Source organism: Falco rusticolus, chromosome 4 (genome assembly GCF_015220075.1).
Source record: "Falco rusticolus isolate bFalRus1 chromosome 4, bFalRus1.pri, whole genome shotgun sequence".
NCBI classification, from domain to species: Eukaryota; Metazoa; Chordata; class Aves; order Falconiformes; family Falconidae; genus Falco; species Falco rusticolus.
In genome coordinates, this window is record NC_051190.1 from 50,217,901 (window position 1) to 50,242,537 (window position 24,637).

Consider the following 24,637-nt stretch of genomic DNA (forward strand, 5'->3'; position numbering starts at 1 on the left):
CTGTCTTAAGGGTACAAGACTAAGTCTTTGAAGTCAACTAACTTGACTGCAGACCCACTGAATTCCCCAACTTTTCCCCCTTTTTGTTTCTGAACCACTAGTACCATTTTTGCCATGTGCTGCAGGGCTCTTGCAAAGACGATGGCAACCAAGGCAATAGAGATCAAAGAATACTGTCAATTGACTGAATTGATGCCCCAAAGGATGACATTTTCTCAGATTTTGATAACGTATTGCTGCAATGGGGCGCCTAAAATCCATGCAGCACATACCATCACAATCCTCACAGCCGTGTCCTTGAGCCGACATCAAAAGGGCAATAGTTGCTGTTTTGTATGTCATAGTGGCAAATTTGACTCACGTTCTTATCTGCCTAACAAACAAGGTGATTTAACTCTTGAATGCTTTCCCTGCTATGTCTCCCGATAAGAGAAGAACCACTGCAATACGTTCCCGTCAGTTCCATAAATCAACTACATCATTACATGCTTCATCCAAAGTTATATTTTGTTTGAGCACATTATGCTTATCAACATGTTGACGTGTTGATTTGTGCGGGTGTCATGGTCCCATCATGGCCTCCTACTACAATAGCATCAACTTAAAAACAACTATCGACATTCAAAGTGCAAACAATATCAACTTCTTTTGGATTAACATTATACAGAGGTAATCATCCCAAATATCAAGGCTTTCAGTAACATTCTCCGTTCCCCACATTCTTTGTCAAAATCGTACATTCACTTTTTTGCAACAATGTCTGCAAGTCAGTTTTGAGGAAGGGCACACCAAAGAAGGACTGGTTCAGTAAGGAGACCACACATTAGTGTTTGCGTTGACTGGCGGCAGCAGTGCTCCCATGGTCTGGCACGCTAAGCCTAGGCCGCACACAGCGAGCAGGTATCCATCGCGGACCTTCAGCTGTAGAAACACAAGCATAACTCTCCCCCAAGTTAACAATTCACACAGTCCCAACCAATGCCCGGTACAAGGGTCTTTCATGCGTACTAAGGCGCCTTTGTGCTTTTGCGGCTTGTCACCAATTGACACCATGTACCGCACAATGGGAGGCACCGCATGGTCAGCAGAGATTTTCAGAAAGTGCAAAACATAACATGCTTTCTCTAATCGTGCCTCTGGGGTCATTCCCTTCATTCCCCTTTTTTGTTTTTCAAGCTGGCATTTAAGAGTACCATTCATGCGTTCAGCGATGGCTTGGCCCCTAGGGGAATGGGGAATACCAAATTAGTGGGAGATCCCCCATTGGGAAAGGAACTGACTGACGGGCCTGGAATTATAGGCAGGTCCATGGTCCGTTTTGATTTCAAGAGGGACACCGAGCACAGAAAAAGCACGTTGCCAGTGCCGAATGACGTCACGACTGGTCTCACCTGTGTGGGCAGTAGCAATCATTGCACTAGAATGTGTATCTCTTTTTACCATGGACATATTTTTGTCTGTCAAACTCATTGCAATGAGTTACATCTGTTTGCCAGAGCTGTAAAGCTTGAAGGCCTCTAGGATTAATTCCCTAATTTGGCACAGAAGTAACATTTTGACAGTCTGGGCAGGCTGCAACAATTCCTGCGTGCAGCTGCCTGAGAGAGACCCTATTGGACAAATTGATGATACAAGGATCGCCAATTCAGATGATAAAATTGGTGGGCTATCACGTCTTGCTGATGGACGTCAGGAACAGGCACCGACAGAGCCACAGAAACTAGAGCGTCAACTCTAGCATTGCCTTCAATTACAAAACCAGGTAGGGAAGTATGGCTATTAACACGCATAACATAATACGGAGAATGGCGTTTCTGAATCTCTTCCCAAACTAAAATCAAAATTGCAACAAGCTTGGGATTGTTGACATGGCCAAGGACAGCCCTGTCTAACTTGGGAAGGAGGGCTGCCACATATGCCGAATCAGTAACAAGATTAAGAAGGCCTGGAAAATACTGAAATGCCAAAGCCGCAGCCTGTAACTCTATGACTTGCGGGGATCCTTCCTGATATACAATTTGGGAATGCCATTGCCCATGTTTTTTCCAAGCGACTGTGGCTTTTCCCGTTTTTCCAGACCCGCCTGTAAATACTGTATCACCTTTGACTGGTCTTCTCTGACTTCGTTGCTGTGGCTGCAAAGTTAGATTTACAGTCATTTTCAAAAGTGGATGAGGTGGAAATGTGGTACTGAACTTGCCCTGGAAAACTGGCTAAAGCCATTTGAAGGGCAGTAGAGTTTAATAGCGCCCATTCAACATAGAATTGTTGTACAGGGATAATTACTGTTGGTGGATTAAGTCCAGTCAACTCTAAACATCTTTTTCGGATTTTTATGATCAAATCGGCAACAAGTTCGTACAATTCAACAGCACTTTTCTTAGGCTGCAAAGGCAGAAACAACCACTCAGGTACATGCAGTGGATCTTGCCAAGCCTGGTTCCGCTGCGCCAACATAGCATAAGGGGAAGATTGGTCCATTAAAATAAAACCACTTAAAGGAAGCGTGATATCTACACGCCACACATGTCGTGAAGAGATCAACTGTTGACTTCTTTCACAAGTGCCAAGGCTGCAGGCATTAAATACCTTGGGGCTAAAAGATCTGTGTCTCCTTTTAAAAGCTGCAAAAGAGGATGCATTTGTTCATTAGTAAGGCCTAAATAAGGCCGTAGCCAATTTAGCATTCCTGCAAGTTTTTGGACATCATTCAAAGTCTTTACATCCAGATTCAATTTGATAGGTTGTGGAGACACAGTTCCCTTCAGCACATTCATGCCCAGATATTTCCAGGGCTCTTGCCTCTGAACTTCTTCAGGAGCTACATTCAATCCAAATTCTGCTAAACTATGTCTGGCACCCTTCTCAGCTGTCTCCAGCAGCTCTTTGGACGGTGCTGCTAGCAAAATGTCATCCGTGTCATGATTAACAGTAAACATTTTGGTATTTGTCTCTCACTGAGCTCAGGGCTTGGGCTATAAACCATTGACAAATGGTTGGCGAGTTTCTCATGCCCTGAGGCAGCACGGTCCAGTGGTACCTTGTTGTGGGCTCAGAGTAGTTCCAGTTGGTACTGTAAAAGCAAACTTTGCTTTCTCTTTTGGATCTAAAGGAATGGTAAATAAACCAATCTTTCAGATCAATAACTAAAATATCCCATTCCGTTGGTATGGTGGTGGCAGATGGCAACCCTGGCTGCAAGGACCCCATAGGGGCCATCACTGCATTGACTTTACGCAGGTCATGCAACAATCGCCATTTACCAGACTTCTTTTTTATCACAACTACAGGGGTGTTCTACGGGTTATGTGATTCTTCAGTGTGGCCCGCGTCTAACTGTTCCTTAACCAATTCATGCAGGGCACACAGCTTTTCCTGGGGCAGGGGCCACTGCTCTCCCCATACTGGTTTGTTGACGCAGATGGCTCTTGGACACAATTTATACAACCAATGTGATCAAGTTAGTGCTGATTTATTAAAAGGCTTACAGCAATTTATACTCTTAACAAAAGACACACACGCCACGCATGCGTTGCTATTCAGAGGTGATGGGCTAAAACTACTTGTCCACGCGTACTCTAGTCATCTATGATTGGTCCTGGCATGGTGTCCACACGCTGCTCTCTTGTCAGGTAGACATCCTGTTTCACATCTTAGCTCATCATTTTTCAGTCCAACTTCCTTGTTTTCTTGCTACATACACAGTTTCACAATCTCCTTGTCCTTGTACACAGTTTCTTTGTCTCTCTTAGCCTTACACATGTCCTTCACAACAGCTGCAACTTGCTACAACTTCCGCCTGCTGTTACAATAAAGTTACTCGGTCTGGATTGCTCATAATGTGCCCATTGTCTTCTAGCCGCTCCACAAATCCCCCCCCCCCCCCCCTTTTTTTTTTGAGCAATCCAGACCCCTTTTATCATTCGGTTCATAATTCTCATAAAGCAATTCCACACAGAGCTGTATATCATTAAAAAGATTACAATGGCAATTAATACTGTTATCTCGTACAGAAACAAATATTTTATCCATCCAGTAATTCCTAGGTCAGGTTGGGTCCTTGTGGAGATAGTTCTTGTGTGCAAGGCACTTGAGGTATTCCTGTGGAGCCCAGTCCTTCCTCACCCTGCCGCCTGGGCTCTGCTCGGGGAGCACAACTCACAAACGGCACAAGCTGAGCAAGGCGTGGATTTTTTGGAATTGTAACAGGAGGCACAGGTGTAGAAAATAAGACACATATTTGAACTGTAAAGTTAAGGGCTTTTAGGGTTTTTAGGGTTATGTGTTTCTAGACGTTAGCATTTTTAGGGTTTAGGGGCTTTAGTGTTTTTAGGGTTAAAGGGGATTTTGGTTTGCAGGGTTAAGTGCTTTGGGGGTTACGGATTTTTACTGTTAATGGGCTGTAGGGTTAAGGGTATTTAGTCTTTTTAGTTTTTTTTAGGTTTAGTGTTTTTGGAGTTAAGCATTTTCAGGGATAAGTGTTTTTAGGCTTTAGGGTTTTAACAAGTTTTAGGTTTAAAGATGTTTTTGGGTTTTTTTAGGGTGAAGATTTCTGGGGTTAAGGGTTTTAGGGTTTTTGGGGTTAAGTTTGTTAGGGTTTTTAGGGTTTGTAGGGTTAAGGGGTTTTTGGATTAAGGCATTTTAGGGGTTTTAGGGTTAATGGCATTTAGCTTTTTTAGGGTTTTTAGGGTTAAGTGTTTATAGAGTTAAGCATTCTAAGTGGTTTTTGGCTTTAGGGGTTTTACGATTTTTAGGTTTAAAGGGGATTTTGGTTTGTTAGGGTTAAGTGGTTTGGGATTAAGGGTTTTAGGGTTTTTAGGGTTAAGATCTTTATGGGTTTTAGGGTTTGTAGGGCTAAGGGGTTTTTGGATTAAGGCATTTTAGGGGATTTGGGGTTAAGGCGTTTTAGGATTTTTAGGGTTTTTACATTTAAGCTTTTTTAGGTTTTTTAGGGTAAAGTGGTTTTAGGGATTTTACAATTATTTGGGTTAAGGATTAAGGGGGTTTAGTGCTTTTTTAATTAAGGTTTTTTAGGGTTAATGTTTGTTATGTTTTTTAGGGTTTTTAGATTTACATGGGTGTTAAGGTTAAAAGATTTTATTTTATTTACTGTTGAGGGGTTGTAGGTTTAAGGGGATTTAGGATTACAGGTTTTTAGGCTTAGAGGGTTTTTAGGATTTTTAGGGTTAAGGGTTTTTAAAGAACTTTTAGGTTAAGAGTTTTTAGAGTTAAGTAATTTGGGGTTTTTTAGGGTTATTGGTTTCTGGTGGTTTTAGGGTTAGGTTTTTTTAGCATTTTTAAGGGTTTAGGGTTAAGTGGGTTTAGGGTTTTTAGGATTAAGTGAATGGAGTTTTTTTAATGTTATGGGTCTTAACAAGTTTTTAGGTTTAAGGAGTTTTAGGGATTTGAGGGTTAATGGTTTTTATGGTTTTTAGGGTTAAGGGGTTTAATGGTTAAGGGTATTAGGGTTAAGCATTATTAGGGTTTTTAAGATTAAGGGATTTAATGGTTAAGGGGTTTTAGAGATTTTAGGGTTAATAGTTCTTCGGGTTGTGAGCGTTTATAAGTTATTTGTTTTTAGGGTTTTTAAGGTTTTGAGCGTTAAGGGGTTTTAGGGTTAAGGGTTGCTGGGGTTAAAGTTTTTATAGGATTTTTAGGGTTCTGCTCGGTTCTACTTATATATATTGTGCTCTGCTATCCACTCATCTCCGTTTTCCTCTTTGCTCCTCTCCGCTCTGTTCTTTCATTTCTCTGCTCTCCTAATCCCTCCTGCCTGCTCTCCTCTTCCATCCTCTCCACTCACCACCTATGTCCTCTCCGCCCTCCTCTTCCGTCCTCTTCTCTGCTCTCATCATCCCTCTTCTCTGATCTCCTCTCCTCTCTTCTCACATCTCCTCACCCATCTTCTATGCTTGTAGAAGAATGGCTGCAGAAGCGTGGCCATGGAACGCCTGAGGGTCTGCACAATCCAGGCCTGGAGTGCACAATCCAGGCCTGGAATTAGAATAGGCCTGGAATTAGAATTGTGCTGAAGTTAACAAGAAAGTAGCCTTGATCTATTCTTGAATCCTGAGACCAAGTAACTTTGTGGTGCTAACAGGCCGTGGCTGTAACAAGCTGCAGCTTTTAGGGAAGACAGGTGCAAGGCCAAGGGAGATAGGGAGTGGAATAGGAATAAAGGGAGTAGCAAACCGCAAGGCTAAAACATAGCAACACAGATAGCTGCATGGATAGAATGTTTGTTCTAATCATGATAATTAGTGGTGTGAGAGCAGCGCGTGCTTAGGGGCTAATAACCAATTATATGTTTGCTTTGGGAATATGCTTGTGTATCAAGGCTATATAAGAAGTGTTAGAAGGCAATAAAGATGAGCAAGATGCATAACTCATATTGAGTAATTTCTTGACTCTGGCGGACCCCTCTCCCAACATATGCTCCCCTATTACCCCTTCTCCACCCTCCTCTTGCCTCCTCTCCGGTCTCCTCTTCAATCTGCTCTCCTCTTCCCTAATCTCCGCTCTTATCTTCCCTCTGTTCTGCTCTCCTCTTCCTTCAGCTTGCTCTCATATTTACTCCACATGACTCTCCTTTTCCTATTTCTCTTCTTTTCCTTTTCCTCCTCTTCCATTTTCTCTGCTCTTCCCTCCCATCTTCACCGTTCTTCTTTTATATACTGCGCTCTCCTCCCCATTCATCTCCACTTTCCTCTTCCCTCCTCTCCGCTCTCCTCTTTCATTTTCTCTGCTCTCCTCTTCCCTCCTCTCCGCTCTCCTCTACACTTCTCTCTCCTCTTTACTCCTCTACACTTTCTGCATCAGCTTTGCTCTCCGCTTCCTCCTCACCGCTCTCTTCTTCCGTCCTCTCCACTCTCCACCTATGTCTTCTCCACCCTCTTCTTCCGTCCTCTTCTCTACTCTCGTCATCTATCTCCTCTTATCTCCTCTTCCATCTTCTCACATCTCCTCACGCATTTTATGCTCTCCTCATCCATCCTCTGCGTACTCCTCTTACCTCTTTACCGCACTCCTCTTACCTCTTCTACGGTCTCCTCTTCACTCTGCTCTCCTCTTCACTCCTCTACACTTACCTCTTCCATCAGCTTTGCTTTCCTCTTCCCTCCTCTCCACACTCCTCTTCTCTTATCTTTGCATACCTGTTCCCTCCTCTCCGCACCCATCTTGCCTCCTCATCCATCTTCTCTGATCTCCTCTTCCATCTTCTCCACTCTCTACTTACTTTTATCTCCTCTCTCCTCTTCCCTCCGCTCAACTCTCCTCTTCCCTCCTCTCTGCTCTCCTTTGCACTCGACTCTCCTCTCTGCTCCGATCTCCTCTTCATTCTGTACAACTCTGCCCGCCTCTACGCTCTCCTGTCTTTTCCACTTTTTCCATTCTCCTCTTCCCTGTTATCCATCTCCGCTGTCTGCTCTCCTCTTCCATCCTCTTTGCTTTCGTCTTCCCTCTTCGCTCCTCTCTGCTCTCCTCATGCCTCCTTTCCACTCTACTCTTCCCTTTTCTCCGCACTCTTCTTCCCTCCTGTCCACACTTCTCCTCCCTCCTGTCTGCACTCCTCTTCCGTTCTCTCTGCTCTCCTACCATAACTCTGTTCTCCTCTTCCATCACCTTTGTTTTCCTATTGCCTCCTCTTCCATCCTCTCTGCAATTCTCTTCCACCTTCTCCGCTCTCCTCTTCTCTCTGCTTTGCTCTCCTTTTCTCTCCACATGGCTCTCCTCTTCTCTCATCTGTGCTTTCCTCTTCCACTTCTTCCATTTTCTCCACAGTCTTGCTCTTTTTATCCACTCCCATCTTCCTTCCTCTCCGCTCTCATCTTCCCTCCTCTCTGCTCTCAGTTTCCCTCCTCTTCACTCTCCTCTTTCATCTTAACTGCTCTCCTCTTCCCTTCTATAAGCTCTCTTCTTCCCTCCTCTTGCCTATTGCCTCCTCTTCCGTCCTCTCTGCAATCCTCTTCCAACTTCTCTGCTCTCCTTTTTCAGCTTCTTTGTTCTCCTTGTCACCCCTCTCTGCTCTCCTCTTTTTTACTCCACTCTCATTTACCCTCTTCTCCCCTCTCTTCTTTCTTCTCTCCTCTTCTCTCCTCTCCGCCCTCCTCTTCTGTCTCTCCGCTCTCCTCCTACCACCGCTCCACTCTCCTCTTCCTATTTCTCCATTCTAATTTTCACTCTGCTCTCCTCTTCCCATCTCTCTTCTCTACTCTGCTTTCCTCTTCTGTACTCTCCACTCTCTTCCATCCTCTTTGCTCTCCTCCTCTATTTGCTTTCCTCTTCCCTCCTCTCTGCTCTTCCCTGCTCGCCACTCTCATCTTTCATCTTCTCTTCTCTCTTCTTCCCTCTTCTCCGCTCTCCTCTTTCCTTCCTCCTCTTTTCCTTACCAATACTTGCCAAGGAAATCTCTGAAGACATTTCTTTCCAGCCCTGCACTAGCAGAAGGGATTGCATGGGCACTCACGTCCCAGCCTAGGCATCGCCTCCTCTGTCAGGTTGTGGGCAGGAGGCACATATCTCCTGATGGCGGTAGAGTTGTGGATCAACTCAAGAGAACTGGACAATCTGCAGAAATTTGCAAAATGCAAGTGTAAAGTGTGTCTTTTGAAAGTGTTCTGTGTCCATCCAGTTTCACTGGGTTTCCACAGGATGGCAAACCCTCACTTGTCTGACCCTAGGGAGGCTCAAAGACCAAGCCTTCAGTCTGAAGCAGGACATGCTCCTCAGCTGAAGGGCTGCAAACTTTTCAGGTGAGGAGTACTTGCTCATTTCCCTGGGGACTTTTTTTTCCTGCTTGTACTCATTTTTAGTAACTCCTGATGTGTTTCCCTCAAACAAACAAGCTAAACCTCAAGAGCCTGAGAACAACAGTGCTCCCTCAGAGACGTGGTCCATCTGGCCCAACACTCCGTCTCCAAAGCAGCCAGGCAGCACTGCCTAAAAGAGAGCCTAGGGCAGTGCAGGTCTACGGGTGCCAGGGTCCTGGGGGTGCTCATAGGCCTCAGTGGCTGGGACCAGCCTCCCCTGGGACCCCCAGCGCCCTCATCTCCTGCCAAGGGTGCAGGGGACGTGTCTCAGCTCAGCCGGGGCCCTTCAGTCCCTGCCTGAGCCATGTTGTAGCTGTGCCTGTGCCTGCCCCTGCCTCCTGGCTGGGCCGGGGCCCTGCCCTGCAGAGAGCTGCTCTCCTGGAGGGACCCCTCCAACCCCGCTCACAGCTTCTCACGCAGAACTCCAGGCACCGCACAGCGTGACACTTCTGTTCCCTTCTGTTCCTGGCGTTCACTGTAGGTTGAATATCAATGAGACTTTTGCACAGCTCGCTCCTGCTAAAGCTCGCGATGGGCAAGAGAGCCAGAGCGCCAGGGCACGATGGTGCCTCAGAGGTGCGAGAGCAGAGGGCGAGAACCTGGCTCAAAGGGCCCCGAGGAGCCCTGCCCAGGGGCTGTGCTCAGTGCTACAGAGGCAAAGCAGCAACCCATGGGGGCTACACTGGCAGCCCCACCGGGAGCCTCGAAAGGTTCCTCCCCCCAGATGCGGGACATGAGGGCCACCTTCCTGGAGCACGAGCAGCAGGCACCCCGCCAGCATGGCCCAAAGCAGCCCTGGCCACGGGCCCTACTCAGTGCTGCAGAGAAAGGCAAAGGAACCCTGGGGAGGGACACTTGCTAGCCCACCGCGGGGGAAAAAAAGCCTTCCTCCCTCCAGCTGCAGGGCACGAGAGGCCATCTTTGTGGGGCATGAGCAGCAGGTGGTGACCTGGCCCAAGGGACCCGTGGAGCCCTGACAAGCGGTTGTGCTCAGTGCTGCAGGGGAAAGCAAATAACCCCCAGGGGCCAGTGCCCATGTGCCCCAGGGAAAATTCCCTCCTGACCCCAGCCCTGGTGATGGGCTGTTCCCCGAGCATGTGAGCGAGACCTGCCTCCTCGTCCCACGGGCTGGTCGTGCCTCCTGGGAGATGCCAAGCCTCTCCCTCTGACCTAGAGCCATCTCAGGGGCTTCTGAGAGTGGCCAAATATCCCTGGTCCCATCGACTTCAGGGGCCAGAATCCTTCCTGCACCTGGGAGGGCACCAGTGGGTGCTCCAAAGCTCTAGGATCCCGCCAGCATCTGTGCATCCCATAACTTATGGCTGCTGCCCCTGGCTTCACAGGGGATGAGGACAGTGTACTCTGCCGTGCTCCTCAAGAAGACATTCCCTTGGCCTTGCCATGGTTGTCCAGCTGAGAAGGATTTCCAGACCTCAGCTGAGCTTTGGATGTGGCCCCACCAGCAGCCTCATCCAGGTTCCAGTCTCCCTCCCTCACCCCACCCAGGGAATCCCACCGGCCCGTCAAGGACTACCTCTCAGGTGTCTTCAGCCTGGTGCCAGGCCAGCACTGGCCGGGGGACACAGATGATGCCCCTTTTATACTCCCCCGGGGCACTGTGACTGCTGTGTTGCTGAATGATGGCACTGTGACATGGGGTGACACGCACAGCCCTGCCCCTGCCCAGCACCCTTGAGAGGAAGGGCGTTGGGGTGCCGGCCCCGAGGCAGCCCCTGTGCCCAGGAGGCCCGGGGGGCTGTCCCTGCCCTTGGTGGCCATGCACGGGGCACAGCTGCTGGGCGTCCCTGGCACCTCCTCTCCCACTCGGCTCTCAGGGACAAACCTCGTGCTGTTTCTCCTCTCTCAGGCCGTGGCATGTGATTTAAAGTATCAATCACCAATATTCGAGTGAGCAGAGGTTATCTTTTTTCAGCAGTGCTGGGTGCATGGGGGATCACTCCACCAAAGTCACGCACACCGAGGGGACTTTTCAGTCCCCCCCTTTATACAAGCTACTCATACCTATTCATTAGTTTTCCAAGTAGTCGTTTACATATTCATTATTATTCAGAGAATTCATTTACATATCTCGTGCCTGCGCAATGTCCTTGAGGAGTTGTCTCTGCGCAGACTCTATTCCTTAGCGGCCATGTTTAAATCTTCATCTTCGCCACGTTGCATGTACAACAGGAATCTAAGCCAAAATGTCCCTTCTAAAGAAAACCAACCCAAGGACTTAACAGTCTGTGCATTGTCATGTGGCAATAAGGGTCCTTGGACATTTCCCAACTATAAATAAACATAGGTGCGTCATCCTTTAGATAAGTGGTACAGCATTCACTATTCACATGGACCATCCCTTGTGCCCAGTGCCCACACTGTGAGCCGCCCCCTCTCTACCACAGGTAACGTCCATGATGTTGACATGTGGAATCGTACCCTACAACTCGAGGAGAGTTATAAAGCAGGATGCTACGTGACAAGAGAGCAGCACGTAGACACCACGCCAGGACCAATCATAGATGACTAGAGTACGCGTGGACAAGTAGCTTTAGCCCATCACCTCTGAATAGCAACGCATGCGTGGCGTGTGTGTCTTTTGTTAAGAGTATAAATTGCTGTAAGCCTTTTAATAAATCAGCACTAACTTGATCACATTGGTCGTATAAATTGTGTCCAAGAGCCATCTGCGTCAACAAACCAGTATGGGGAGAGCAGTGGCCCCTGCCCCAGGAAAAGCTGTGTGCCCTGCATGAATTGGTTAAGGAACAGTTAGACGCGGGCCACACTGAAGAATCACATAGCCCGTAGAACACCCCTGTAGTTGTGATAAAAAAGAAGTCTGGTAAATGGCGATTGTTGCATGACCTGCGTAAAGTCAATGCAGTGATGGCCCCTATGGGGTCCTTGCAGCCAGGGTTGCCATCTGCCACCACCATACCAACGGAATGGGATATTTTAGTTATTGATCTGAAAGATTGGTTTATTTACCATTCCTTTAGATCCAAAAGAGAAAGCAAAGTTTGCTTTTACAGTACCAACTGGAACTAACTCTGAGCCCACAACAAGGTACCACTGGACCGTGCTGCCTCAGGGCATGAGAAACTCGCCAACCATTTGTCAATGGTTTATAGCCCAAGCCCTGAGCTCAGTGAGAGACAAATACCAAAATGTTTACTGTTAATCATGACACGGATGACATTTTGCTAGCAGCACCGTCCAAAGAGCTGCTGGAGACAGCTGAGAAGGGTGCCAGACATAGTTTAGCAGAATTTGGATTGAATGTAGCTCCTGAAGAAGTTCAGAGGCAAGAGCCCTGGAAATATCTGGGCATGAATGTGCTGAAGGGAACTGTGTCTCCACAACCTATCAAATTGAATCTGGATGTAAAGACTTTGAATGATGTCCAAAAACTTGCAGGAATGCTAAATTGGCTACGGCCTTATTTAGGCCTTACTAATGAACAAATGCATCCTCTTTTGCAGCTTTTAAAAGGAGACACAGATCTTTTAGCCCCAAGGTATTTAATGCCTGCAGCCTTGGCACTTGTGAAAGAAGTCAACAGTTGATCTCTTCACGACATGTGTGGCGTGTAGATATCACGCTTCCTTTAAGTGGTTTTATTTTAATGGACCAATCTTCCCCTTATGCTATGTTGGCGCAGCGGAACCAGGCTTGGCAAGATCCACTGCATGTACCTGAGTGGTTGTTTCTGCCTTTGCAGCCTAAGAAAAGTGCTGTTGAATTGTACGAACTTGTTGCCGATTTGATCATAAAAATCCGAAAAAGATGTTTAGAGTTGACTGGACTTAATCCACCAACAGTAATTATCCCTGTACAACAATTCTATGTTGAATGGGCGCTATTAAACTCTACTGCCCTTCAAATGGCTTTAGCCAGTTTTCCAGGGCAAGTTCAGTACCACATTTCCACCTCATCCACTTTTGAAAATGACTGTAAATCTAACTTTGCAGCCACAGCAACGAAGTCAGAGAAGACCAGTCAAAGGTGATACAGTATTTACAGGCGGGTCTGGAAAAACGGGAAAAGCCACAGTCGCTTGGAAAAAACATGGGCAATGGCATTCCCAAATTGTATATCAGGAAGGATCCCCGCAAGTCATAGAGTTACAGGCTGCGGCTTTGGCATTTCAGTATTTTCCAGGCCTTCTTAATCTTGTTACTGATTCGGCATATGTGGCAGCCCTCCTTCCCAAGTTAGACAGGGCTGTCCTTGGCCATGTCAACAATCCCAAGCTTGTTGCAATTTTGACTTTAGTTTGGGAAGAGATTCAGAAACGCCATTCTCCGTATTATGTTATGCATGTTAGTAGCCATACTCCCCTACCTGGTTTTGTAATTGAAGGCAATGCTAGAGTTGACGCTCTAGTTTCTGTGGCTCTGTCGGTGCCTGTTCCTGACGTCCATCAGCAAGACGTGATAGCCCACCAATTTTATCATCTGAATTGGCGATCCTTGTATCATCAATTTGTCCAATAGGGTCTCTCTCAGGCAGCTGCACGCAGGAATTGTTGCAGCCTGCCCAGACTGTCAAAATGTTACTTCTGTGCCAAATTAGGGAATTAATCCTAGAGGCCTTCAAGCTTTACAGCTCTGGCAAACAGATGTAACTCATTGCAATGAGTTTGACAGACAAAACTTTGTCCATGGTAAAAAGAGATACACATTCTAGTGCAATGATTGCTACTGCCCACACAGGTGAGACCAGTCGTGACGTCATTCGGCACTGGCAACGTGCTTTTTCTGTGCTCGGTGTCCCTCTTGAAATCAAAACGGACCATGGACCTGCCTATAATTCCAGGCCCGTCAGTCAGTTCCTTTCCCAATGGGGGATCTCCCACTAATTTGGTATTCCCCATTCCCCTAGGGGCCAAGCCATCGCTGAACGCATGAATGGTACTCTTAAATGCCAGCTTGAAAAACAAAAAAGGGGAATGAAGGGAATGACCCCAGAGGCACGATTAGAGAAAGCATGTTATGTTTTGCACTTTCTGAAAATCTCTGCTGACCATGCGGTGCCTCCCATTGTGCGGTACATGGTGTCAATTGGTGACAAGCCGCAAAAGCACAAAGGCGCCTTAGTACGCATGAAAGACCCTTGTACCGGGCATTGGTTGGGACTGTGTGAATTGTTAACTTGGGGGAGAGTTATGCTTGTGTTTCTACAGCTGAAGGTCCGCGATGGATACCTGCTCGCTGTGTGCGGCCTAGGCTTAGCGTGCCAGACCATGGGAGCACTGCTGCCGCCAGTCAACGCAAACACTAATGTGTGGTCTCCTTACTGAACCAGTCCTTCTTTGGTGTGCCCTTCCTCAAAACTGACTTGCAGACATTGTTGCAAAAAAGTGAATGTACGATTTTGACAAAGAATGTGGGGAACGGAGAATGTTACTGAAAGCCTTGATATTTGGGATGATTACCTCTGTATAATGTTAATCCAAAAGAAGTTGATATTGTTTGCACTTTGAATGTCGATAGTTGTTTTTAAGTTGATGCTATTGTAGTAGGAGGCCATGATGGGACCATGACACCCGCACAAATCAACACGTCAACATGTTGATAAGCATAATGTGCTCAAACAAAATATAACTTTGGATGAAGCATGTAATGATGTAGTTGATTTATGGAACTGACGGGAACGTATTGCAGTGGTTCTTCTCTTATCGGGAGACATAGCAGGGAAAGCATTCAAGAGTTAAATCACCTTGTTTGTTAGGCAGATAAGAACGTGAGTCAAATTTGCCACTATGACATACAAAACAGCAACTATTGCCCTTTTGATGTCGGCTCAAGGACACGGCTGTGAGGATTGTGATGGTATGTGCTGCATGGATTTTAGGCGCCCCATTGCAGCAATACGTTATCAAAATCTGAGAAAATGTCATCCTTTGGGGCATCAATTCAGTCAATTGACAGTATTCTTTGATCTCTATTGCCTTGGTTGCCATCGTCTTTGCAAGAGCCCTGCAGCACATGGCAAAAATGGTACTAGTGGTTCAGAAACAAAAAGGGGGAAAAGTTGGGGAATTCAGTGGGTCTGCAGTCAAGTTAGTTGACTTCAAAGACTTAGTCTTGTACCCTTAAGACAGCCACAAATTGTCAGGTATGTCAACAGCATGTGAAGAACTGGAATTTAGAGCCACAGCATACGGGTACGTACAGCAACAGCAAATAGCAAGCAAGAAGACGAACACAAAAATCTATCAGGGACTGACACATGTACTGTCTAAGCTATATAAAATATTTGTATAAACAAGAAAGGCCATTTTGTCCAAACCCAGCCACGCAGACATAGTGTTTTTTCAGTCTGCCTCCAACTGCGTCACCGCAGGTTGCTCCACATGGGATCCCTGTCGCAGAGCCAGCAGACCCCCTTCTGCCCACAACTGACCACGCTCAGCCTGAGGGCTCCGCAGTGGCTTTGCCTCGGTGACACCTCTCACTATTGGAGTGCTGAGGTAGCAAGCTGTGTGTTGGGGACATTACCAAGCCTGCTAGGAGTGCAGGGGAGTTGCGCTCTGTGCTACGAGGAACACCTGAGGCCTCTGGACAGAAAGCCGGACTTGCTTGGGGAGGGAGCATGCTCCAGCATCATCCGCAGAGCCATAAGAACTCCTTTCACTGCGTGATCAAGAGGAAGCAAAGGGCATGCCCATGTTTCCAGAGATCCCAGTTCAGCTGGAGGCATGCCCTGCAGTCCTGGGTAGGAACAGAGCTGGGAGCTGCAGCACCATGGCTTGCCGGGGCCCAAGCACAGAGCAAGAGGAGGACGGTCCTGGCAGCTTCAGAGGCAGGCCCTTCTGCAGCTCCCGCAGGGGGGGCATGCCTAGGTGGGCAGCAGCTGAGGGCATGCATGCTCAAGCACCTCCAAGTCCTTCCTGCCTCTGGGAGGTGGAGAGGTGGCCAGTGGTTGGCAGGCCTGGTCCTCTTGCAAGGTGGGGATGCTGGGGCTGAGCAAGCACGTCGGCTGACACCGCAGGCCATCCACATGCCTGAATCCTGGCTCCTTGATCCCCCCTTCTCTCCATTTGCCGTGCTTATACGTGCCCCTCATCTTCCCTGAGTCCTGCCTCTCTCAGCCCTGCTCTCCTCCCAGAGACAGGGCCAACCCCAGTTATTTTTCCCCCCCTTTGCTCCCAGGTTTGCCCCATCTGTCAACACACGTGGTCTTTGGGTGTTGTTAGCTAGGTCACCTTGGACTTGTGTGCCATTACTGACGGGCTTGCCTGGGAACTGCTGTCCCTGCCAGAGTCCTCTCCGCCAAATGACCCCAATCTCTTCCTTCAAGCGTCTGTGAAGTGTGGCCACCTCTGACGGCATTCCCCACTAGCCACCTGCCAAAACCGGTGCTGAAAGAGCAGGGTTTCCCCAGCAGACAAGTTGTCTTCTCCAAGGCTGCCTTCTGCCTGCTCTCAGCAGACACGTGGGAACCGGCTGCCGGTCCCTTTTCAAAACACAAAGCAGCCTTGAGCCCGCTTGCTTGGAGGCCAGTTCTGGGGCCTAGGAAGCCCTGCTGCACCTCAAGGGCCTTGAGAGCAGCTCTTCCACTTTCAGACAGAGCCTGTGTGGTCCTCCTCCTCGGGACCCAATTGCTCCCTCCGCTGTGCGCCTTATGCCTCACCACAGAAGCCAGGATGGCAGCAGGGAGCTGCCGCACCTTTCACAAGCTTGGAGGCTGCCATCCTTCAAGCCACGGCTCTCGACCCTCCAGGGACCTAGCCCTGCTGTGCAAATGCAATGCACGTGCCTGGCTCCTGCTTCTCTCCTGCACTCCAGCAGGAGAGTGAGCAAGGCTCCTCCAGTCAGCGGCAGAAGGCAGACTGATCAGATGAGAGTGACGCAAGCTTGCAGGAGCGGGCTGGAAACTGGGACCATGCATGGCAGTCAGCTAGCTGAGGGGAATGTGCTCGATCTTGTCTAGACAACATTTGAGAGAGCATAGGGGAGTGGGGGATGGATGGCCCCAAGGATGGCGCCAAGGAAAGATAACACCTTGCTGTTGATTGATGGTAGTTGACCACCAATCAGGGATTGCCTAGTATGGAATGCTTAGCTCAAAAGAACCAATCTGTTTAAAAAGTGTGATTTCTGAAAGTATACCCATGTTTCTATACAATAAATTGACATTTGCTTGCATTAAGCTGCATCCTGTCTCTCCATCGCAGCAAATTGGTGACCCTGATGTGATACGTTTAGGGATCTGACGTGATGGGTTTATGAACCACCAGGTTGAGCGGCAGGCTGAAAATCCCACAGAATGTTGAATGAGCTGCTGAAAGGAAGCAGGAATTGAAAAAAAAAAGTCCCTCTGGAATTAAGAGGTGAGCTGTGGGAAACTTGGGAGTCAGGTGTCTTCCCCTATGAGAGAAGTATATGGACTCATGAAGGATCTTCTAGTCAGATCCGGGAGTCCGTGCCTCAGTCTCCTCAAATGGTGACCCCTATGGTGGTGTTCCAAAGCCTTGGAAGAATAATGATGGAAAAAAGACAGCTCGTGGAAGAGGGATGTATTCCGGAGGAGACGTCTTGGCTGAATGATCATCTTGCTGGCTGGACCAGGCGGACAACCTGCATCGAGACAGGTGAGCAGCCAAGAAACTTTAGAGACTTCGAAGCTGTAAATTCCACCAACAGCGCAACTCTTCTCAAGACACTGTCAACAATGGCGATTCTGTCCACACCTCCTCTGCCCCCAAAGCTTCTGTCACTGGTTGCAGCAACCCTCACAACACAGGACCAAGCACAGGAACAGGACAACACGGACAAACCTTTTGATCCAGGTCCTATAGATCTGGGAAAATAGCTAGACCTTTCCCCCCCCCCCCCCATCTCTCCCAATGCATTGATTGTATTTTTGGGGAGGGTGAGAGGGGGTCTGAGGGATTGGTGGCAGGAATGCAAGTGGGAAACGCTTAAATGAGGGGTTTTGGGAGTCGCTATGATAAACATGGTTATCTAGTGTTTAGTAGGTGTCTGCATATGAATGATTTTTGCCCTGGGCCTGGTGGAGCATACAACTGTGGTTTGTGTCCGGGCTCAGAGATGTAAATAGGAGCTTCTCTGTTATGGTAAAGTGTCTCTGGTTGCATAAAAAAAGAGGGAATGAAGGGAATGACCCCAGAGGTATGTTCAGGGAAAGCATTAAAGAGTTAAATCACCTTGTTTGTTAGGCAGTTAAGAACCTGTGTCAAAATTGCCACTGCTTTTTGTTGCTGGTTCAAGGACATGGCTGTGAGGATTGTGATGGTATGTGCTGTGTGGATTTTAGGCACCCCATTGCAGCAACATGTTATCAAAATCTGAGAAAATGTCAGCCTTTTTGGCATCCATTCACTCAATTGGCAGTATTGTTTGTTTGCTGTTACCTTGGTTGCTGTCATGTTTGCAAGGGCCCTGAAGAACATGGCAAACCTGGTACTAGCTGTTCAAAAAACAAAAAGAGGGAAATTGTAAAATTGTACGGAACAGAGACAGTGGGTTATTTTGACATTGTAATATGTCTTAGTTGCTTTTTATATTTGTTCTATTACTTATACCTTGTTTTTACTTGTTTGGTTTCAAAGGTTCTTTTTCTACAACAGGAAGGTGGAGATGCAGGAGCGGGCTGGAAACTAGGACCATGCGTGGCAATCAGTTAGCTGAGGGGAATGTGCTTGAGCTTGTCTAGACAGCAATTGAAAGAGCATAGGGGAGTGGGGGATGGATGGCCCCAAGGATGGCGCCAAGGAAAGATAACACCTTGCTGTTGATTGATGGTAGTTAACCACTAATCAGGGATTGCCTAGTATGCAATGCTTATCTCAAAAGAACCAATCTGTTCAAAAAGCGCGATTTCTGAAAGTATATATACCCGTGCTTCTGTACAATAAATTGACATTTGCTTGCATCAAGCTGCATCCCGTCTCTCCATCGCAGCACAAGCATTTGCAAAGCTGCGAACAATGGCACGTTGGGCTGAGAGCAGGAGCATCCTTCTCTCTCTCTAGAGCTTCATGTTGATTGCCCTTCCCACAAGTGCCATGGTCAGTGGGTGCCAAGAACAGCAATCCAACTCACAGACAGCAAGGACACGACGCCTGCCAGAGCGCGTTGCTGTGGCTGACATGGCCAGTGAGGAGTGTGCTGCACCTGCATTTCACTGTGCTTTGTGCAGGAAGGTTGACGTTGCTGGGCTGTGCTTGGCTTATTTGGCTTGCCCAGCACTGCTTGGCTGCCGCGGCCATCAACAGATTGGCTCTTCAACACCCAAGCACGCGCATGCTGCTGTAGTCATTGTGTTCTTTGTTGTGTGTCTGTTTGTTGGGAAGGACCCGGTGGCACAGGGCTGCAGAGAGCAGGGCGGCAGGGAACTCCCCAAAGAGGCTGCGAGGCCACGCTGGGTGTTGCCCTGTGAGCTGTTAGCAGGCAGAGCTGGGAGCCAGGCGCTGCTGCCTGCCACGGGGCCTGCCCACCCTGATCGTGCAAGCAGGGCATTGCGTGGGGCTCTGTCAGGGGTGTGCGATCCCAGCTTCCGCCTCCAGTCCTGCTTGGAACCCCTCCTGTTGCCCCCCATCCCTCCCCCACCGCCACCACGCCCAGCACCCGGAACCAGGCACTCTGTGACATCAGCCCCGCGTCCAAGGGAACCCCAGGCAACAGGAATCCTGCGGGCACTCTGTCGGTGGCCGTAGTGGTGGCGACAAGCCTTCGTTCTTGCAGCTGCCACATGTGCTGGTAGTGATGGATGTTCTCCTCCTCCTCATTGTCCTGCTGGCCATGTGCTGTCCTGTGCACGGCACATGGGATAGCTGTGGGTAAGTGGCCCGAGGCTCTGGGAGGGACATTGGGCAACCCTTGTGAGCTTCTCTGGAGGGGTCCTGCTTGTCCCCCATGGCCTCCCCAGAGGTTCTTGAAGGCCGTCTGGGAGGCTCAGCTCCCTGACAGCACGCAGGCTGCCGGCACAGCTCATCTACGGGTGAAGCAGAAAGCGGGGAAAGGGGAGTGGGCGCATGCCCCACGGGTTTCCTTGGCCCTTCTGGCTATGACTTGAGGGGAGGGAAGACAGCTGGCCTTCAGCCGGAATGGCACAAGCTTCCATGGAGCTAACCAGAATGGAGTTTCTGGTTACAGAGGCACCTGCGGCCTTCAGCCTGCGGCTTTGAACAACAGTATGTCACACGTCGTGGGTGTCAAAAATGCCCAGCCAGGGGCCTGGCCCTGGATCGTCAGCATCCAGGCTCCCTTGGAAGGAGGCATGGCACACATCTGCGGGGGCTCCCTCATCAGCCCACAGTGGGTCCTCACATCAGCCCAGTGCTTCATCGAGGCCAGGTAAGGAGGACCAGGGATCGGGGCTAGCCCCACACACTAGCAAGTGCCCTGAGCACAGCAGCACGTGATGCTCCCGTCCTGTTGCCTTGCAGTATGCCCAGTGCCTGGGCACTCCGCAGCCACCTGAGAGGCTGCTCAGGAGAAGGCTGGGCTCATGCCACTGCTTCCCAGCAGCCTCCAGCTCGACACTGCTTGAGCCCAAGGAGCACGTGGTCTGTCGCACCCTCCCAAGCACTGCTTTCCTCTCTGCCTTGCCAAGCAGAAGGCAGGGCGACTGCTGTGCTGCTGCAGCATGTGTCTCTGCTCCCTCTGAGCCCTCTCTCCATCTGCCTTCCAGGAACATCACCATGTGGCAGGTGGTGGTAGGTGCCACCCAGCTGACCCAGCTGGGACCTGAGGCCCAGGTGCGCAACATCAAGCGACTGCTGGTTCACCAGCACTACAGTAATGTCACGCAAAGAAACGACATTGCCTTGCTGGAACTGGAGCAGCCTGTCCAGTGCAACAGCTACGTACAGCTTGCCTGCGTGCCCGATGCCTCGCTGAGAGTCTCGGAGCTGACAGAGTGCTACGTCAGTGGCTGGGGTGCCAGGATTGCAAGAGGTGAGCTCCCAAAATGTAGTCACGTTGCGAGTGCAAGCTTGGCCAGCTTGGGGAGGCAGGTTGCTCTTCCTGACAGCAGAGGCGAAAGCCAGAATCAGGCTGTGGGGACGTATGCCTCTTAGAGAGGGGGGCGTGAGCCACTGACCCAGAGCAAGGCAGAAAGGAAGGAGCGGTCCAGCGCCTCCCCACATGCAAAGCCAAGCCCCGGGATAGGGCTTCAGTCACGCAGGGAAGGAGAACTGGGAATGAGCTGCTGGATGTTCATTCCTTTCTGTGCTCTTCACAGCTGGAGGATCGGCGTATGTGCTGCAGGAGGCCCAGGTCCACCTCATTGATGCCGGGGTCTGTAACAGCAGCGGCTGGTACAGAGGGGCCATCCACACCCACAACATCTGTGCTGGCTATCCGCAGGGTGGCATCGACACCTGCCAGGTAGGAGCGTGCTACAAGCCAAGCCCCGGCAGCACGGGCAGCCCCGCCACAACCGCCCAAACCTGCACCGTCACGGGCTTTTCCTGGCCACTCACACTCCCATTGCTGTGTCCCCACTGCTGAGGGCCTCACCCCCCTTCCCCTTTTGCACGCCTTTGCCCAGGGCCTGCCTGCCTTGTCCCAGAGGCCTGGCACTATGTCCACAAAGCCCACCCAGTGCCCTTGGCAGCCCAGAGCTTCACCATCCCAAACGTGCAACATCCTTCTGCAGCACCTGCAGGACAACTGTGCCGCAGGGAGAGCGAGCCCTGCCTTACAGGCCCACCACCCCCTCCCAGGAAAGCTTCTCCAGAGCTTGGCTGGCCACTAAATACAGCTCTGGAAGTGCCATGAGAGGGAAGGAGCCAGCCACTGGGCTGACGGTGGCCACCCAACAACCCCTTCATCCTCTCTCCTCTGCTGCAGGGGGACAGCGGTGGGCCTCTTGTGTGCCAAGACAAGAGCGCTGACTACTTCTGGCTTGTTGGCCTGACCAGCTGGGGGATGGGCTGTGCGAGAGCAAAGAAGCCCGGAGTCTACACCTCCACCCAGCACTTCTACAACTGGATCCTGGAACAGATGGGCCTGCACACAGCAGTAGCGACTACTGCAAGGCCGCAGCCAGCCTTCACCTCCACCCCCGTTCACAGGCCAACACCAACAGAAGCAGGAAGGTTTATACCCTTCCCATTTAGAGGTCAGAAGCTGTGGGATTTCCTTACTTGGCTGCATGAACTCCTGCAGTACCTAAGCAGGAAATAGGTTTGATCAGCAGGACGGAGAGGATCCAGGGCTGGCTGCAGCGCACCACCACCATTTCCCGCTGGGGCAATGCCTGCTGATGCAAAGGCAGCCTCAGTGTCAAAGGCCTGCTCTGTCCTGCCCGCGCTCCTCTCAACGGAAGAGCTCAGCTGGCTGAGTCCCTGCAATAAAGTGTTTCAGTTCTGTGGCTAACCAGGCGCCAGTCCTCTTCAGTCTCGTGTGCAAGGCCAGGACTTCCACGCCCGGCACCTGCCGGAGGAAGCAGGCTGCAGGCAGACAAGTCGGGCACAAAGGGTCACAGCAAAGGGCTGAAGCTCTGCCTGCTCAGCAAGAAGGATGAGGGTGCAGTGGAACAAGGGAAGGCAGGTCATTGCGGGGCTCAGGGCCTTGGGGATGGCAGCTGGAAGCACAGACTGCCTTAGGCCCGCTCCTGGTGGGATCCCTGTGTGCGTCTGTATGAGGCGCAAGCGAACTTGAACGTGGACTCTCAGGGCCCAGGAAACACAGATCTAGAAAGACCCAAGGCTTGCACCAGGCACTGGTGAGGGAGCCTTGGCTTTGAGCCCCACATATGACATTTCTAGACTGCTATCTGAGGCATCTATGAACATACTGTGCTTATGAATCCAGGGAGTGAGGCTGTGTTTCTGTTTCAGTAGCCTCATCCTCTGGTCTCATGGTTTAATGCCGGCCGGCAACCAAGCACCACGCAGCCACCTGCTCACTCCCCCTCATCCGGAGGGCTGGGGAGGAGAATCAGAAAGGAATGTAAAACTTGAGGGTTGAGATAAGAGCAATTTCATAATTTAAACAGAATAAAGAGGTAAGAACATCAGTAATAACAATGATAATAGTAACAATTAGGATGGAAAGGTGGGGGAAAAAGGTAAAATCCAAAGGAAAAGGGAAAAGGAGAAAAAACCCCCAAGTGATGCACAGTACAACTGCTCACCACCTGCTGACTGATGCGCAGCCAGTCTCCGAGCAACGATCCCTCCCCAGCTAACCCTCCTACTTTCTACACCAAGCATGACGTCCCATGGTATGGAATACCTCTTTGGCTGGTTCAGGGCAGCTGACCTGGCTGTGTCCCTTCCCAGTCTCTTGTGCTCCCCCAGCACTCTGGCTGGCAAGGCCCAAGAATCCAAAAAGTCCTTGACTTTAGTATAAACATTACCCAGCAACAACTAAGAACATCAGTGTGGCTATCAACATTGTTCTCACATCACAGGCAAAACACAGCACTGTACTAGCCACTAAGAAGAAAATTAACTCTATCCCAGCTGAAACCAGGACATGTGGAAACCCAGGAAAGGCCTGGACTGCATTCACATGGGTGTAAGCAGTGGCTACATCTGCAGGGATACTTGTCAAGGTATTGCTTTGTCTGTGTCAATCTGTTTTGCCCTTCACATTCATTGTGGCACTCTCTCTGTGTGTATGTGCGTGTCTGGCTCTTTGGAATGCAGCTGCACGCACGTGGGAAGATCCATTTAGGCTGGCATAGGAGCAGCCCCCCAGGTGCCCACCTCATTCAGATCAACCAGACCTGAAAGGAGAAATCCCACAGTGTTCAGAAGCCTGCTGGCTCTGGCTGCTCCGTAACAGAGTGGGCAAGGAAACCCAAAGCAACTCTGCAGCAGAGATCACCGGGTGGGCAGGGAGGCAGCTCTGACTGCCCCACAAACAAAGCAGCGAAAGCCATTTATCCTCGCATCCTCTTCCTGAGCTTTCCCCAACACCATTCTTTTACCTTCAGCAAAAATCTCTCCCTATTACCAGCAACACTGCCCTGAAACCAGAAATTGCACATCCTCTTCTTCATTCTCCCCTTTCAAACACCTTTTCCCAACACTACAAGCAGAACAACACCAAGGCAATTAATAATTAACTTCCCCCCCATCATTATCAATACATTGCCATCAAGTATCATGAGTGTCTATTTACTTCTTGTTCCATGATTGTTTCTCAAGGCCAAAAAACCAAACCCACTTATGGGACTTCTTCCCATTGTCCTTTGCATGTACCAAAAGAACATGAACTGCCATGCTGTATTGGAGATTATGCTTCCCTTCCTAGGCCATTTCTCTTGATCACCTAAGGTATACAAGGGCCACCAGTGATGACAATATTCGGCCCATTTTGTCTGAGTGGGGGGGTCACCCCAAAACTTGCACCAGCATCTTAATAAACAACCCAAAAGAACTCTGAAGAACCAACTCCCTCTAGCAGAATGACCAGATCCCATGTGTACAAAGTTTCAAAATCATAAACGCTCAATACCTAAACCAGACCCTGCAAACAAAACTGGACAGAGGCAAAATCCAGCAAACAAAATCCAACAAAGTTTCACCTGAGCGTGAGGCAAAATCTGGGCTCTGGGCATCCGCGTAACAGCATATGGATTGGACAATTGTGCACTTCAAATATCCCGGGGGGACTCTGACCCACCAGGGGGACTTCAACCCGCAATGCGATATGACTTCTTTGTAAGCAACCTCAGTGTTTATGACCATGTCGCTGTTATCCCAGAGAGCTGTCACGGAGATTCACCTGGCCAGGGAATCTCAGAACCCTGGCAAAACTACTCCCGTGCGTGCTTGCGGTGCTCACGATTTCTCTGGTCTGTCGAGATTCCGGAAAGCAGGTCCCGTTTGGTCA

The 24,637-nt window shown here is 49.6% G+C and overlaps 1 protein-coding gene across 2 annotated transcripts in view; it reads left to right on the top strand.

Moving 5' to 3' along the window:
• Positions 1-22,168, top strand: part of LOC119145944 (acrosin-like) — a 60,901-nt gene extending 38,733 nt beyond the window's left edge. The window contains exons 1-4 of one of the 2 annotated variants that reach the window (XM_037382800.1): positions 19,986-20,140; positions 20,478-20,743; positions 21,030-21,175; positions 21,641-22,168. In XM_037382800.1, the coding sequence (XP_037238697.1) occupies positions 20,064-20,140; positions 20,478-20,743; positions 21,030-21,175; positions 21,641-21,976 (825 nt within the window). In that variant the 5' untranslated portion in view covers positions 19,986-20,063 and the 3' untranslated portion in view covers positions 21,977-22,168. Of the gene's footprint in view, positions 1-19,985; positions 20,141-20,477; positions 20,744-21,029; positions 21,176-21,640 lie in introns of those variants that run through there. The other variant, XM_037382798.1, reaches the window with a different exon arrangement.
• The last annotated feature ends 2,469 nt before the right edge of the window (positions 22,169-24,637 follow it).